The sequence below is a fragment of the Aulonocara sp. 'chitande type north' Nkhata Bay genome, linkage group LG16 (assembly GCF_057382095.1).
Source record: "Aulonocara sp. 'chitande type north' Nkhata Bay isolate Kocher_YH1m ecotype deep benthic linkage group LG16, A_spYH_male_GT1.1, whole genome shotgun sequence".
Lineage (NCBI taxonomy): Eukaryota > Metazoa > Chordata > Actinopteri > Cichliformes > Cichlidae > Aulonocara > Aulonocara sp. 'chitande type north' Nkhata Bay.
In genome coordinates, this window is record NC_141359.1 from 3,754,421 (window position 1) to 3,771,152 (window position 16,732).

Here is a 16,732-nt window from a genome sequence, read left to right on the forward strand (position 1 = left end):
TTCTTTCTTTCGGCCATCAGGTGCCGGCCTTTGAAAGGAGGGGGGGTCCCTAATCATCATCATTAGCCAGTGTATTTAACCCTCAGTATCTCTGTTCAGCATCGTGTCATTGTTGATGTTAGTGTGGTCCACTCTGTACGTGTGTTCGGTTCAGCCAGCCATCCTATGTTTGGTTCACCTGCTCGTGATGATAAACACCAGCCTTCACCTACCTGCGGCGTCTGGGTCCTCCTTTCCTCACCCGCACGGCAACCACTGACAATAGTACAGAAATCAGGAATAAGAATGAACCGTGGGTTTGTTGTTAAAAACACATTTTCTGTTAATGGGATGTAAAAATAAAGAAAAGACAATGCTATTCACAGAGAGGGCTGAGCTTTTTGAATAAGTTGGCGACGCACGTATTTGCAGCAGCTCAGTCTTCTTGAGATCGATGTCTGCCATGACTGGAGTGTTACAGTGGAATTCATTTACTCACACAGCATTCCCGTGGAAATAACCAGGACATCCCACTCCCCGTGGATCACCATCCCCGGAGGCCGATGACGAAGGCAGCGCAGAGAGAGGAAACAGAAGCGTTTCTTTGGTGACGCCGCACGGACTGCACTTAATTTCCTTCTTACAATGATAACAGAGATATTCAGATTTTTGTAACAATAGACAACATGGAAAAATAATATTGAATTACCTCCTGTACCATATGTATTGGAACATGCGTGGAGAAATTGGTACGCAGAGCCAAACATAGAGTATTGCAGGGCCAGAGAAAATGTGTCTGCTGTTCATGGGCAGAGTTACATGTAGGCGATGCTTAGAAAACTTCGTAAACACATCCACCTTCTTCTTACTTGGCTCTCGGCGAAGGCGGTCGCACTTTTCTCCTCTCCTCCTTCCCCTTATCTTCCCTGCTTAGCCTCTTGTGTCCTGTCTTGTCTCGTGTGCACTACTTTTCCCTGGAACAGTCTCTCACTGTCGTTCTCTAAAACCTAATAGAGAATTATGGATTTGATCAACTGGTCTCTGAACGCTATTGACACCCTCTTCTCAACGAGAAGTCTGGGCTCGGGAGAGCCCGAGTGCCCTGGAGGGACTTTCCCTGCCGGATACACGATGGATGGGTGGCAAACCTGGAGGATCTTGTGCCTGGCGGGACTGTCTATCGAGGACGCTGAGGATATTTACCTATTCGGAACCATGATAACGGGGTTCTTGCTGATCGGAGCTGGCTTGGCCCTGACTTATCGGAGAAATAAGAGAGCGGAACCGGCTGTTCAAACTCCCCCTAAGCTGACCGCTGGAATTGAAGCGATGGGGCGAGGCGCGGCCTCCCACACCGAACGCAGCATGGTTAACACCTTGGAGACGCTTACAGCTGCCGTGAAGACTCAAACTAACACCATTGAGCGTATGATGGGATACATCAGAGAGGGGCCTGCTCACAATAACACCCTTGAGCGAAAGTTGGATAACATCGCAGAACGGCTCACTGCAGCTGTGGGGTCTCAGAACCAAAAGAATGACAACACCACGGAACAGAAGCTTGATACCATCATGGGGAGGCTCGCAGCGCTCCAACGGGAAATCGAGGCCCCAGTGTCAGAGTGCTAAATTCGCTGCTCGCATAAAGGAGAAATCAACAATATTCTACATTTGGACACCACGGCGCCAGCTGCTAGGCCCAAGGCTGGAGCCCACCAAAACAACTCCCTGATAACGACTGTGTGATGACTATTCTTCCCATCCCATGAAGGACACCTGGATCGGCTGGAGGACTGTTTACTTAGCCTGATACGGCGAAGGACACTGTCTCAGCTGAACTATGGACACGCACACACATACACTTACACTGATAAGCACGCACTCATCCCCCTCCCTTCCAAACGCCTTCGATGCTTGTTCCTGCGGGGGAAGGCAGCGGGTCTGCGTGCCGCGCTGAAATGATAGCATGGTGCAGGACGACTGCTGTGTTCCTTCGAATCACCCCCCACCCCCTATCCATCCCCTGTGGCTTGTCATGTGCTCTGATGTTGTGATGTGGACATTAATGTGCTCTCTGTGCAGAGGAGTTTTTTTTTTGTTTCCTGTTCTCATGCTGTCCTCCCATAGGTTGCCCAGCGTGTGAAGAGGTCTCTTTTTTTCCTCTTGTACTTTTCCCAATGTTGTGTAATTTTTTCAGTGTTATTCTCTCAACGCTGCCGGTCTCCGACTGTATTCCCATGTGATGTCTTGTTGTTGTGTGTGTAAGTCGGGGGGGGTCCTATTCCTCTGTGGGGCAACCTGCATATGGTCAATAAAGCATTCATTCATTCATTCATTCATTCATTCATCACAGTTTCCTGGTTAAGTGAGCAGCTGAGGCAGTCTGTGAAGGCCATTCGCTCAAAGTGCAAATGTCCCCCACAGTGATTTCATGCTATATATCTTTCTATCTATCTCATTTTTGTTGAATAATATCACAGCAGAATCCATGTTTAATCCTTCAGCTACAGTTTTGCTCAGCAGGTTTTACATCACACAGTGATTTCTAATAAAAAAGCAGCTCCAGTGCTTTAAATTCCCCTAATAATGTGATTTACATTATAATGCCAAAAATATTTGCTTGTCCGCCTTCACAGGCACATCCCGTTTTTAATCCATAGGTTTCTGTGATGTCGGCCATCCTTCACACCTGTAACAGCTTCAACTCTTCTGGGAAGGATTCCCACGAGGTTTAGGAGTGTGTTTATGGGAATTCTTGACTGGGGCAGACGCTGATGTTGGACGAAAAGGCCTGATAAGTTTGGCTTATTTAAAAGTCTTCTGTCACGTTCTTCCACACCGAGCTTACTCGTCCATGTCTTTATGGCCCGTGTTTGTGCACTGGTGCACAGTCATGTTGAAACCAAACCCACCGTTCCCACAAAGTTGGGAAATTATCCAAAATGTCTTGGTATGTTGAAGCATTAAGAGTTCCTTTCAGTGGAACTAAGGGGCCAAGCCTAATTCCTGAAAAACAACCACACCCCTTCCACCAAATTTTAACTCAGACACTCAGACAAGTACTCTGGCAACCAAACCCAGACTCGTCCGTCGGACTGCCAGATGGAGACGCGTGATTCCTCGCTCCAGAGAACACATCTTCACTGCTCTAGAGTCCAGTGGTCGTGTACTGGTGTACCAGTGGTGGGATGCAGCTCAGCCATGGAAACCATTCAGCTCTCTACACACTGAGGTCTGTAGGATGTAGTGTAGCTCTCAGAATATCAATGAGACCAAAATAAAAAACCCAGAAACTGCAGTTCCTTCACATGCCCAGTAAAGGGAAAGCAAGTCCGTTCCCACACTTGGACATAAACCTGTCTGCTGCCTGGTAGAAAAACAGTTTTGCTCTTTGTTGATAGACTCGTCTTTAGAATAACTGTAGTATAAATGTTTGGGTTAAACATCCCGTATCTGAAGGACATTTCTACAATTGTTTTGTGCAAAACTACTCGAACAATGTTTTCATTTCCTGTTGTATCACTGACCATATTTTTGTCTTGCTTAACATGTCTTTGCTTTTCACTTTTCCCCTGAATGGTTTTGGCTTCTTTTAAATAGTCACACAAATTAGCCTTCAATAATAGAGAGCGTTAGTAAACATTTTGGTTATTTTGTGTCCCCCGGGGAATTTTCATCCTCCCACTCTTTTATGTACTCATTACAATTATAGAAAAAGTCTGATGTGTTCAGGTTGTACACGTCACAGATTCTCTTGATGCTGGAGGTGTAATGGAAAGGCCTCAGCAACATTAGAGAGCAAATGTTTCTATTTGAAAGAACAGTTCACTGAAGAACAGCACTCTTAGTTTTTGTTTTCATTTACATTTTGTTTGTTTCTTGCTGTCTAAATTTGTTGTGACAATGTGAATTAACCTAAGCAAACCCACAGAGTTCAACAGTGTGGACACAGGATCCTCATGTGACAGGTGTATGAATGAGACCAAACTGCCTGTTAGCTGCTGTGTTGTAATATTTGAAGCATCAAGAGTTTATAAAGCACAAAATGACCTTTTTTCCAAGGTGACAGTCAGACTTGGATACTGATTTCTGTCCTTCAAATACAGCAGACACATTTGAGACGAGTGTGTGTCCTTGTTTTAGTTCAATTCAGTTTTATTTACAGAGCGCCAAATCACAGCAACAGTCGCCTCGAGGTGCTTTATATTGTAAGGCAGACCCTACAATAATACATACAGAGAAAACCCCACCAATCATATGCCCCCCTATGAGCAGCACTTTGGCGACAGTGGGAAGGAAAAACTCCCTTTTAACAGGAAGAAACCGGCAGAACCAGGCTCAGGGAGGCGGGGCCATCTGCTGTGATTGGTTGGGGTGAGAGAAGGAAGACAGGATGAAGACATGCTGTGGAAGAGAGACAGAGGTTAATAACAGGTATGATTCAACGCAGAGAGGTCTGTTAATACATAGTGAGTGAAGAAGAAACAGCCAGTGCATCATGGGCATCCACCAGAAGCCTACACCTATTGTGTGTGAATGGGTGGATGACTGGATATGTAAAGCGCTATATAAATCAGGCCATTTACCATTTATAGCAGCATAAGTAAGGGAGGCTTCAGATGATAAACAGGCACATGGCTCAATACATGAGTGGGACACAGAAAGGGATGGGCAAGATCACCATCAAGTACAGGATCTAGTGCTCAGTGAATACCTCAGGCAGCAGAAACCCAAGAAAGAGAAAGAAGAGGAGAAACCACCATGGAAGGACAGGCCCCTGCACAGTATGTACCACCGGCAAATAGAGGAGGTAGCTGACATCCATAATTCCTACCACCACCTGGATAAAGCCGGACTAAAAGCCGAATAAGTCTTGAGGTTAAAATGTACCATATCACCCCTCTAATAGGGTGATATGGTACTACAAGGTCATTGAGATAAGATGGGGCCTGATTATTTAAGACCTTGTATGTGAGGAGCAGGATTTTGAATTCTGGATTTAACAGGAAGCCAAAACAGGAGAAATCTGCTCTCTCTTTCTAGTCCCTGTCAGGACTCTTGCTGCAGCATTTTGGATTAGCTGAAGGCTTTTCAGTGAGTTTATAGAACTTCCTGATAATAATGAATTATGGACCCTGTGGTTTGGTTACAGCACAACCTGATGTGGTTAGAACTGACGAGATGGCCTTGTGTCACACATGTCAGAAAACATCACACATCTTTGGTATACTGTAGGTTTGGACCAATTCAATGTTGTCAGGATACCAGAGCACTGTGGTTACAGAACCCGTGAACAGATTTGAAAACACCAGATGTTTATTATTATTTATCCTCACCTTTTTTATTGAGTTGGACAGATTCATATTTGGCAAGACTATACAATATGTATGTTTTTAAATGAGGAGGACTACACAATAGGATTTCAGACATATTTTTTCTTTCTTGCGGAAAGATTTGAATCAGCAGTTCTTTGATGTTTGAGTATTTGTCCCTCTGGCTCTCCATAAGCATTTGTTTATTTCATGCTTTTTTCTGTAAAGGTTGCAGTATGACTGATTGATGATCAGGACTGATTGCATCCATCATGTCTAGGCAGAGAAGAGAGTCAGTTCCCTCCCCTGAGCCTGTGATTGAACATAGTAGGGGAGCAAATATAAAACCAGTCCAGACTCAGTGAAGCTTAGCATGATGTTGCCACTCAAGTTGCTCTTGGACATAATAATAAAAACAGACATGTGCTTTGTTGGTCAAGTGCTCTTTCATGTGCTTTAGTCTGAATTCCTTCAAACCTCAATTTAATTTGTTTCTACATATGTGTAAGTAATCAGGGGTCAAAGTGCACCTGCTCCTTTCCTCTTGGGTGCACCAAGTGTCCTTTTATTTTTCAGTCCTGTCTGTGCCCCTCAGCAATATTTTTTAACCATTAATCACAATTTTGCTAAATAAAAGGATCTGGCTTGTATCAGAATCTATATACATATGTCTATATACATATATACATAGCAACAATAGTTATCAACATTAGAGCTAAACACATGGTACTGTGAGTCATGAGGAAAGCTGTGGAGGTCCGCTTGAGTGATCCAAAATGATCCAATCCAGAGGTCCGGGTGAGAAGGCAGGGAGGCAGGGAGACAGGCAGGCAGGCGAGAAGTTGGAGTCTGTGCTGGAACTGAGGCAGCGATGGTGGCAAGTGAGACCAGCAGCCAGGCTGTGGGTTACTGCGAGCGGTTAGTGGATATCGTCCGTGGAGAAGAGTGAAAATGAGAGACAACAAGGTAAGTGCAAACTCAGAGCAACAAAGTGACATGAATGAGCCAAGAACTGATGCTGGTCAGCAGACGATCTGCTCTTAAATACAGCCACGGTAATAGAATAAAATAGAATTCAACTTTATTGTCATTGCACATGCACAGGTACAGGGCAACGAAATGCAGTTTGCATCCCTCCAGAAGTGCTTTAGCCATGATATAGAAATATTACAAATATATATTAGCAATAATATAGATATGTGAGTATATTACAGAAATGGGTCTATTATGGTATGTTATAATGTACACGGCATGAAGTATGTTATGAATATGCTTTAACTATAAGTATGTACAGGCTATGAACAGGATGTAAATATGAAAACTACACAGAAATATGAACTATGCAGGTTTTAAACAGTTGTAGAATGAAAAATTATCGTATTGTACAGAATGATTATTTACACAGAATCATACTGTGCTCCAGGTGCAGCTCCAGGGAGGAAGTGAGGTTGGCTCCGCCCAAAGGAGGAGCCACGTAGCTCTAAATACTGCCATTCACCCGGCCCGTGACAACAGTCAGGGCTTTTCCTGCCTTTATGCAGGGCTTATATTTATCTAATATGCATATCCACATAATTACAGTTATTATAATTATGATATTTTAAAAAACTCACACACTGTATTTTAAAGGAAATGCATTAAGAAACAGATTATATCAGATTTATATTTCAAATATGACAAAATGCTGATTTTACAGCAGCAAAGTTATATTATGTCTACAGTTTAAACATTTAATAAGCGTTTTGCCTGCACAGTGGATAGTCAAACAAATTATTACTTTATTATTAAAGCACTGGGAATAAATAATAAAGGAAGGATTCTGGATCAGCACTATGATGTAAACTTGTGGCCACAGTATATACAGCATACTGGGCAAGCTATAAAATGATGTCACTGTGTGCGTGTTTGTGTGTTTTTATGTATATAGATTTTTAAATTATTACTCATGATACAACATTGTCCAGACTTGCCCTGTGAGGAAAGGAGGTGGAAACCGTGACAGAAGGCGCTGTGTGAGGATCCCTCAGCAGCTGGATTACAAAGAGCTCAGGTCACAATAACAGCTGTACCAGGTGTTGCATTGCAGAGGTGTTCAAGTATAAAAACAATAATAAACACAATGTTCTGCTTCTATAACATTGTCTGTCATTGTCAGATTAATGCAATAGTAAAGTGTGCTTTGTTCTCAGATGGACAGCAAGTGGAGAGTGATCGATGAGGCAAAGAGTGATTCACAGGCAGAGTTTAGTTCCCACAGTTTTGTTTCCTTATGGTTCCAAGTTCTGTCACCAGTCTTTGCATTTTATTATTATCTCATAACACATGTTTAATCAGCTCCCATCTCTCCTGTGGACTCCTTAATGTCTCCAGTCTGAGATCAGCACAGCCCTGCCCTCCAGCACCATCAGCAGCGGCAGCAACATTGCACCCATCAGGTAAAACTACATTTGCTTTGCATTGTCCCCACATGATGATGATGATGATATAGTATGATGTGATTTGTGAGGACTAGAAAAGTTTGGTTTACAAAACCTGTGCTGGCAAATGGTACCGACTGTAGTGAAATTTTAGATCACGTTAATGGTTAATTGTATACTGAGCTCTCCAAATAAAAAGAAGAAAAGTTACAGATTCCCACGACCGAGGCTTGTTTGTGGAAGGCTGTGTGCAGGACTGCAGCAGTGAACCAGCAAGGTCAAGAAACAGTAGCTCTCACAGAGAGCTGCTACGCATGAAACTGGATAACAGGTCAGGGAGAAGTGTGTGTGTGTGTGTGTGTGTGTGTGCGCGTGCGTGTGTGTGTGTTTGTGTGTGCCCATCCCTAGGTGAAGCTGCACCCGATGGAGGAGAAGGAGAGTGCCAATAAGGGGGCTGAAGTCTAAACCGCAGCTCTTCTAAACAGTTTTTGACCAATCAGGTAGAAGCACATTTTCTTTTACAAATATGTGGGTCATCTGTCTTCGTTGGCCACAGCAAACTGTGTGTTTCAAACCGGACACAGATCCATGCACACAGACTGTTTCTGAAATACTAGATTCTTTATGAATGTGGGTTGTTGTCATTCAGCCTGGTTCTAGGTGGCCCTTGTTAACTTTGAGCACCACCCCTTCAAACATCTCAGCGCGGCCCTGCAGCTGATCTAAAGGTTTGCTCATTCTGCACATAATAAGGTTTTAAAAGCTTATTGTATTGGTAGTGTCACAATGGCCACAGGCCGAGAGCTAAACTGGACTCAAACGCAGATAACCCCAACAGAGACGGCTCGTACGTTTTACAGTGTTTTTTTATTACTTCCAGAGCAAGTTTGATGGTTCTCTGTCCCCAACATCGTAGTTACGTTCAGCTGGCGACAGCCTCCGTGAAAAGAACGCACACGGCTGTAGTTTAGCTCCTGGGCCTGTGCGTTGGGAGACGACAGCTCCTACACCGATGTCTGATGCGTCTACTTCTACAATAAATGGCTTATTGAGGTCGAGTTGGATCAACACTGGGGAAAAGATTAGGATGTCATCTAGGCAGACGTAGACAAAGCGGTTTAGAAAGTCCCATAGCACATCATTGACTAAACTCTGGAACACGGCTGGAGCGTTGGTTAACCCAAAGGGCATGACGAGGTATTCAAAATGGCCTAGCGGGGTGTTGAAAGCTGTTTTCCATTCGTCACCCTCTCTGATGCGGACCAAATGGTAAGCATTGCAGAGATCCAGTTTAGTGAAAATTGTGGCCCCCTGAAGGGGCTCGAAGGCAGCGCTGATGAGTGGCAGGGGGTATTTGTTTTTGACGGTGATGGTGTTGAGACCTCTATAGTCAATACATTGGATGGTTTTGTCTTTCGTAGCCACAAAGAAGAAACCCGCGCCTACAGGAGAGGATGAAGGCCGGATAATTCCTGCTGCCAGAGAATTATGAAGGTATTTCTCCATCGCCTCTCTTTTGGCTTGGAAATGTTGAACAGACGGCGGGAGGGAAGTGGAGCTCCAGGTCAGTGGCACAGTCATATGGTGTGTGGTGGAAGTGAAGGTGCTTTGTCTTTACTAAACACCTCTTGGAGGTCGTGATGCTCGAGAGGAACAGAGGTAAGGTCTGGAGTGTCGATGTGGGAGACGTTCTCCGTCATGGTTCCAGGCGGCAGACACGAGACAGTGGGCACGACAGAACAAACTCCAACTCACAACTTTATTCCCTAACCAGTCTATATGGGGATTGTGTTTCTGGAGGGGTAACCTAAAATGAGTGGTGAATCCGGGGAGGTGAAGGCGAACAGTGTAAGGGTTTCTCTGTGATTAACCGAGGTGAGAAGAGTAACTGGACCAGCTTGGTGAGTAATCTGAGAAAACACGTGGTTGTTTAGAGGAGGATTGGAGGATCTACTGCCTCGAGTGGCAAGTGGAGGCGTTCTGCGAGTGCGGCATCAGTTAAATTCTGTTCAGCCCCTGAATCGACTAAAGCGTGAAGGGAGTGAGAAACGTGGCCAAAACATAACGTGACTGGTAACACTAGACAGGGTTTAGCACTGCACATGGATCTGCCCACCTGTATCCCCGAATCTACCGGCGGGCGAAACCTTTTGGCCGCACTGTACATTGAGCCAACATGTGATCAAGCGCGCCGCAGTAAAAGCATGCACCGGAGCGGCGACGTCGCTCTTTTTCCTCAGCAGTGAGATGCGAGCGGCCGATTTACATGGGCCCCGGTGTAGGATCCATATTTGCGGGACCGCCGGCGGATGTTGTTGCCGAAAGTGGTGGAGGCAGAAGCGATAGTGTGCTTACGCGCAGAGGGCTTCTTCTCTGCTTCTCTCTCCCTTAAACGATTGTCAATTCTTAGGGAGAGGGAAACCAGGTTCTCAAATGATCTTGGTTCATCGCGGGAGCTTAACTGATCCTTTAAGTCCTCGCTTAACGCACAGCGAAAGATGCTTTGAAGTGCACGATCTGGCCATTTAGCCTCGGCTGCTGCTGTGCGAAAATCAACGATAAATTCAGCAACGCTCTGGAGTCCCAACAACCTCTCCTCCGCACTGCCTTTGGCCACCGCGTGAGCAAAGGTCCTTTTGAACTCACCCAGGAAATCATCATAAGAGCAGGTTGGAAGAGGATGGACGGTGAGGTATGCCGCCTGGGGGTTGACCGTTGTGGCCGGAGTGGCTGACGGGGCTTGCACAGCTGGAAGCACTGCCCGGATCTCCTGTAAGGAGGCTAAAAAATTTTCTTGGGTGGCATATAATGACTGACACTGCGCTCTGAGAGCTTGTAAACCCTGTTCATGTGTGCCCACAATGGCCACTTGCTTAGCAATCACAGCCTCTACTGGGTCTGCTGAGTCCACAGTGTCTGGCCAGTTTGTACTGTCACAATGGCCACAGGCCGATAGCTAAACTCAAACGCAGATAACCACAACAGAGACGGCTCGTACGTTTTACAGTGTTTGTTTATTAGGTCAACAGGTGAATTCATGGCAAAGTGTTGCTAATGATGTGGCCGTGGGTCAGTGGGCTGAACGGGGGATTGGCAGGTAGTGACGGGGACGGAGCGGGTGCGTGGATAGTCGGGGTGAACTCGGCTTTGAGGGAGAGGCGGTGAGGATCCAGGTGAGTAGTGGCAAAGGCTGGCTGACCTGTGTGGTGAGTGGTGGCTGGAGGGCAGGCAGGTGAGGTCCTTCGTATTGCTTAACCTCAACCTGATTACACAGAATCAGCCTCAGGTGTGCAGGACTGCAGGAGGGATGATGGCTCCGCCCAGGGGTGGAGACCAAGGAACTCAGGTGCCTGATGGAACTTTCCAGTCAAACCTCCAGATCCTGACAGGAAGTTGGACATCTACTACCGTCTGTGCTGATCCAAAACCATCTCATCAGTTTCAGGTCAGATTTCTTAATGTGGTGTGTCTCTCTCATATAATGTCTCTGCTGCTATTCAAGACCTAACAAGGATACCACTTTCTTTCCTCCACCAGTCCAACACACTTCACCCATATAACTGTAGCACATTACTGCAAAAAGGCAGGATTAGAGCTAACCGGAGAACATGAAGATAACCTGATAAGTGTTAAGAGCAAGGATAAACCCTGTTAAGGTTCAAAATATTGGGGATGGAGACAAGAGAAAAACCACAATAACAACACTGGTCCGGCCGGGTTGAGTCAAACGATGATTTAATGATCACACACGTGGGAGATGGACACTGATGCAGACAGCCTCAAAATCTCAAAATGGTGGAGCATTGCTCAAACTTTTATAACCTCTGGTGCCTCCACCTTATCATAAAAAGCCTAAACATTCACATGCTCTCTCTCACACAGCGCCTAAGCTACGACCTTGGCTCCCTGTTTATCTGCTCCTGCTAAAATGGGGCAGAAAACTCCAGCACACTCTGTTCTCTTCTACTCAGACAAATTAGACAATAACCTTCTGCGAACAGTATTTCTTATAACTCAGCAATATAATGCATCATAAAACAATATCATTCATTCACAACAAGTCAGCAATTTAATGTAATGCAAATCAGTTTAACTAATGCAATAGTTATCAGCTTCTTCTAATTCAGGAGAATAATGCAAACTAAAACTACATAATAATTCACAATCTTTAATTAGGGGTATAACATGGCATAAAATAATATCATAATTTTACAACCCACAGTACTTACTGTCACCAAGTCAGCATGTGAGACGTGTCTCTGATGTCATCTGGCTCACAGGGTGATTGACCCTTTATGTCTGTCAGACTATTTATCCATTTCTTTAAAGGCCTGTCCAGCTGAGGGTCATGGGGCCTGTTCCAGCTGTCACTGGGTGCACCCTGCACAGCTCATCTCAGGCTGCCAGGAGTACATAGAATATTAAACATTTAAATGCCATCATAAAAAATACATGAAGTAATACTACTAACACTACAAAATCGACTCTTATGCTCCGGTAATAAAATCAATTCTTGGCACAGAGCTGCAGTCTGTACTTAACTGTCTGTTAAGCTCTTTTTTTTTTTTTTAATCAGCGCGATGTGTTCTGCGTCCCGATCGGCTGTAGGCCGTTGTCAGTCTCGTGCCGTGTCTCCTGTACAGTACAGAATGCGTTCAGCTTGTCTAATTTACATCTATCTTCGATCGCTAGCAGTGTGACTCTGACGTGCTGTATTATGTTTGTTTTCTCCCCAACAAACACAAAAATGTCGAGGAAACGTTTTGCACCGTCAAAGGCTCCTGCCGTGGCACCCCAAAGGCAAAGGAAGATGCTAACAATCACACAAAAAGTTGGACTTTTGGACATGATGCATTGAGTTTTTCCTTTCCAGTCACCTTTCTCACTCACTATGTGTTAATAGACCTCTCTGCATTGAATCATATCTGTTAATAACCTCTGTCTCTCTTCCACAGCATGTCTTTATCCTGTCTTCCTTCTCTCACCCCAACCAATCACAGCAGATGGCCCCGCCCCTCCCTGAGCCTGGTTCTGCCGGAGGTTTCTTCCTGTTAAAAGGGAGTTTTTCCTTCCCACTGTCGCCAAAGTGCTGCTCATAGGGGGTCATATGATTGTTGGGTTTTTCTCTGTATGTATTATTGTAGGGCAGGGGTCTGCAACCTTTAAGACCCAAAGAGCCATTTGGACCCAGTTTCCACGCAAAACAAAACGCTGGGAGCCGCAAATACTTTTTGACATCTAAAATGAAGATAACACTGTATATATTGTTTTTTACCTTTATGCTTTGTGTGAACAACTAAGGTGTGCTGCTTATGAAATCCTTGAAGTGCTACAGAGAAAATTACATTTTATTTATGTAATTAACACATTTTGAACTCTTAAAGAAATATAACAAAAGCAAAGACACCCAGCTGAACTAAAATGATCCAGCAAACAAAAACTGTTGTGAGCCGCCATCCTTATATCGCCTTTGGGCTTTTGGAGCCTTGACCTGACTTTTAAAAAATAATTGGGAAAAAAGCTCGATGCTGCTGAAAAATGAAAAATAGATATTTGCAAAATTCTCCCTAAATATGTATTTTACCTGGTCATAAAGGTGGATAGTGAAGGAGGAGCCAAGATAGTAATTTTAGAAGGTTTATTTAATGCTGGTGATGAGATTTGGGTTCAGACTGAGGTATAACTTCAGGGAGAGCCAAGGCCAACATAACAAACAAAACATCCCTGATGTAAAAATAAAAGAAACTTACCTAAATCCAAAGAAACAAAATATACAAGCTATAACCATAACCTACCTAACAACACATAAACAGGAGAAAACAGGATGTCAAAACAAAAGGCAGCTCTCCCCTACAAGCAGTCTGAACATGAAAACAACAATGCACATACAAAAGCATGCAAGCCTGCACAGGTATGGCAACCAAAATAGCCAGAGGGCACAGAAGCACAGCTCCACAGACCTTAAGTAGTGCTCTGCTGGTTATCAATTAGCCGGACTCTGCGCAGCATCCAATCAGGACAGAGGAGGTGGAGCCTGGACAAAACAAAGAGTTAGTAGGGAGAAGAGACATCCTCCTGGGGGATGTAACATCCCCACCCAGAAAAACAAACGTATAAGTTTGTTAACCTTACACCATCACATTCTTGAGAGGGCATCGGCCACAATATTTTCACATCCTCTCCTATGCTTTATTTCAATGTTGTAGTTTTGTGAAATTAAAGCCCACCTCATCAATCGTTGATTGTTGTTATACATACGAGAGGATTGTGATCAGTGAAGACCTCTACAGGTTGGAAAGTAGATCCCACATACACATCAAAATGTTGAAGAGCCAGAAGCATGGCCAGAGTCTCCTTTTCAATTGTCGAGTACCGTCTTTGATGAGCATCGAACTTCTTTCCAAAGAAGCAGACAGGATGACTCACTCCTTGTCCATCATCCTGAAGAAGAACAGCTCCAGCCCCCACCTCACTGGCATCCACTTCAAGCTTGAAAGGTTTAGAAAGGTCTGGAGCAACAAGAACAGGTGAACTCGACAGAAGACCTTTTGCAAACATTCAAACATTCAAAAGCATGTTGACACTCAGGACTCCAACTGAATGGTACCTTCGGGCTGCACAGGTTTGTCAGTGGTGTTACGACTTCAGAAAAATTCCTACAGAAACACCTGTAGTAACCAACCATCCCCAGAAATCTACGCAGCTCACGGCGTGTTGTTGGCACAGGAAAGTTGAGGATGGCAGTAACCTTTGCACTGATAGGGCGAACCTTGCCCTGCCCTACTTCCTTTCCAAGGTAGGTCACTGTAGCCTTACCAAACTCGCATTTAGCCAAGTCGAGGGTCAAGGAAGCATCAGCTAAACGCTTGAACACAGTGGTTAAAGTGTCGACATGCTCTGACCAGTTGGAAGAATAGATGACCACATCATCAAGATAAACACTACAGTTTGCCACACCAGATAATACAGTTAACATTAACCTCTGGAAGGTAGCAGGAGCATTTCTCATTCCAAATGCCATGACTGTATATTGTAAAAAGTGATCAGGTGTTACGAAAGCTGAGATTTCTGATGCTCTTTCTGTCAGAGGTACTTGCCAATAACCTTTAAGAAGGTCAAGCTTACTCACATAAGCAGCAGATCCGACGCTGTCAATACAGCATCGGATCGAATACAGCATACTTCAGCCTACTCCTTTTCAAACAAATAATGGAATGATATTTTGTAATGATTGTGAAGGCACATGTTTGAAATGTTTGAAATAAAAATGAACTGAACTGAACTGAACTGAACAGTCCTCAATACGGGGCAGTGGGAAGGAATCAGGCACTGTTACTGCATTTACCTTGAGGAAATCTGTGTAAAAGCGAGGTGTTTCATCTGATTTTGGCGTAACCAGGCACGGAGAGCTCCATGGACTATAGCTTGGGATAGCCAATCCATGCTTCAGAAGGTAGTCTACTTCTTTGTTTATCATTTCTCTTTTTGCCATATTCACACGGTAAGCATGCTGCTTAATAGGCACTGCATTCCCAACATCAATGCCGTGCTCTATTACAGTAGTACGGGAAGGCATGTCCCCAAAGAGTTTTAAATGAAGGTTGACTAGCCTTTCAATGTCTAACTGTTGCTCACGGGTCAAGTGAGACAGATATATAGACAACTGGGACAGTACCTCAGAATTAAGCATTCTGGCATTCTGGTAGCTGGCATCACAAAGTTTGAGCCCGTCTTCATCTAAACTCGACCTCAATCCTGAGGAAGAGTTCAACAAGAGAGTTTCTGGAGATGAGATTTGCTCTGACGGAGATGCCACAGACGTATCTGCAGGACCACAGAGAGGATCAGCTCTAGAATGAAAAGATTTGAGCCTTTTGACATGGCACAAGTGTGTTTTACGCTTCCTGTCTGGTGTTTTAATCACATAGTCAGTGTCATTTACTTTCTTACCCACCTGGTATGGTCCACAGAAGCGGGCAGACAATGCAGAGCTAGCAGTTGGTAGGAGAACCAAAACCTTGTCACTTGGATTGAAAGATCGAGGAACGGCTTTCTTATCATACCAACTCTTCATCTTCCCCTGAGCAGAGGAGAGGGCTTCTGCAGCTGCCAACCTGACCTTATGGAGGCGCTCTCTGAACTGTGAAACATAATCCAGAACATTAGTTTTCACAACATGGTCTGTTGACAAGAACTGTCCTTTCAACAACTTCAAAGGTCCCCGAACAGAATGACCAAACACTAGTTCATTTGGGCTAAACCCAAGGGACTCTTGCTTAGCTTCACGCATGGCAAACACCATCAGGGGTACTCCCTCATCCCACTCTTTTCCAGTATCCAAGCAGTATTTCTGCAATGTTGCCTTGAGTGTCTGATGCCAGCGCTCTAATGCTCCTTGAGACTCAGGATGGTATGCACTTGACACGACATGCTTAATCCCCAGAGTCTGCATGACCTGCTTGAAAAGTTTAGACAGAAAGTTAGTTCCTTGGTCTGTCTGAACTTTGTCAAAACTTTAACCACCAAAGGTGCAGTTATTCTTCTGAGTGGGACAGCTTCTGGAAAACGAGTCGAAGTACACATTGCAGTCAGTAAAAACTGATTACCATTCTTTGTCTTGGGCAATGGACCAACACAGTCCACAATGACACGTTCAAAAGGTTCACCCAGTACTGTTATAGGATGAAGAGGAGCTATAGGAATTGTCTGGTTTGGCTTTCCTGCAATCTGACATGTTTTACAAGTGCGGCAAAACTCAACTACATCAGCCTTCAATCCTGGCCAAAAGAAATGGTTGAGTATCTTATTGTACGTTTTTGTAACTCCCAAATGACCAGACAGAGGGTGCTCATGTGCAAAGGAGACTACGTAGTGACGATACTCAAGATTCAGTATCTGTGTCGGGCTGTGAGCTGCAAAGCTACAGTCGGCTGTGTGCGTACAGCGACCGTGTGTGAAAAGTGGTCAATAAAGAGAAGCTGAAAAGCGCGTTCATGCAAACATCGTCGGGTCTGCCGTGATATG

At 44.6% G+C, this 16,732-nt stretch overlaps 1 protein-coding gene across 1 annotated transcript; it reads left to right on the forward strand.

Annotated features, from left to right (window-relative positions):
• Positions 1-858: 858 nt before the first annotated feature.
• On the forward strand, positions 859-2,268 carry LOC147310831 (uncharacterized). The gene has a single exon (XM_086266445.1). It carries the CDS (start codon positions 1,000-1,002, stop codon positions 1,606-1,608), a length of 609 nt encoding a protein of 202 aa, XP_086122571.1. The 5' UTR covers positions 859-999; the 3' UTR covers positions 1,609-2,268.
• Positions 2,269-16,732: the final 14,464 nt, after the last annotated feature.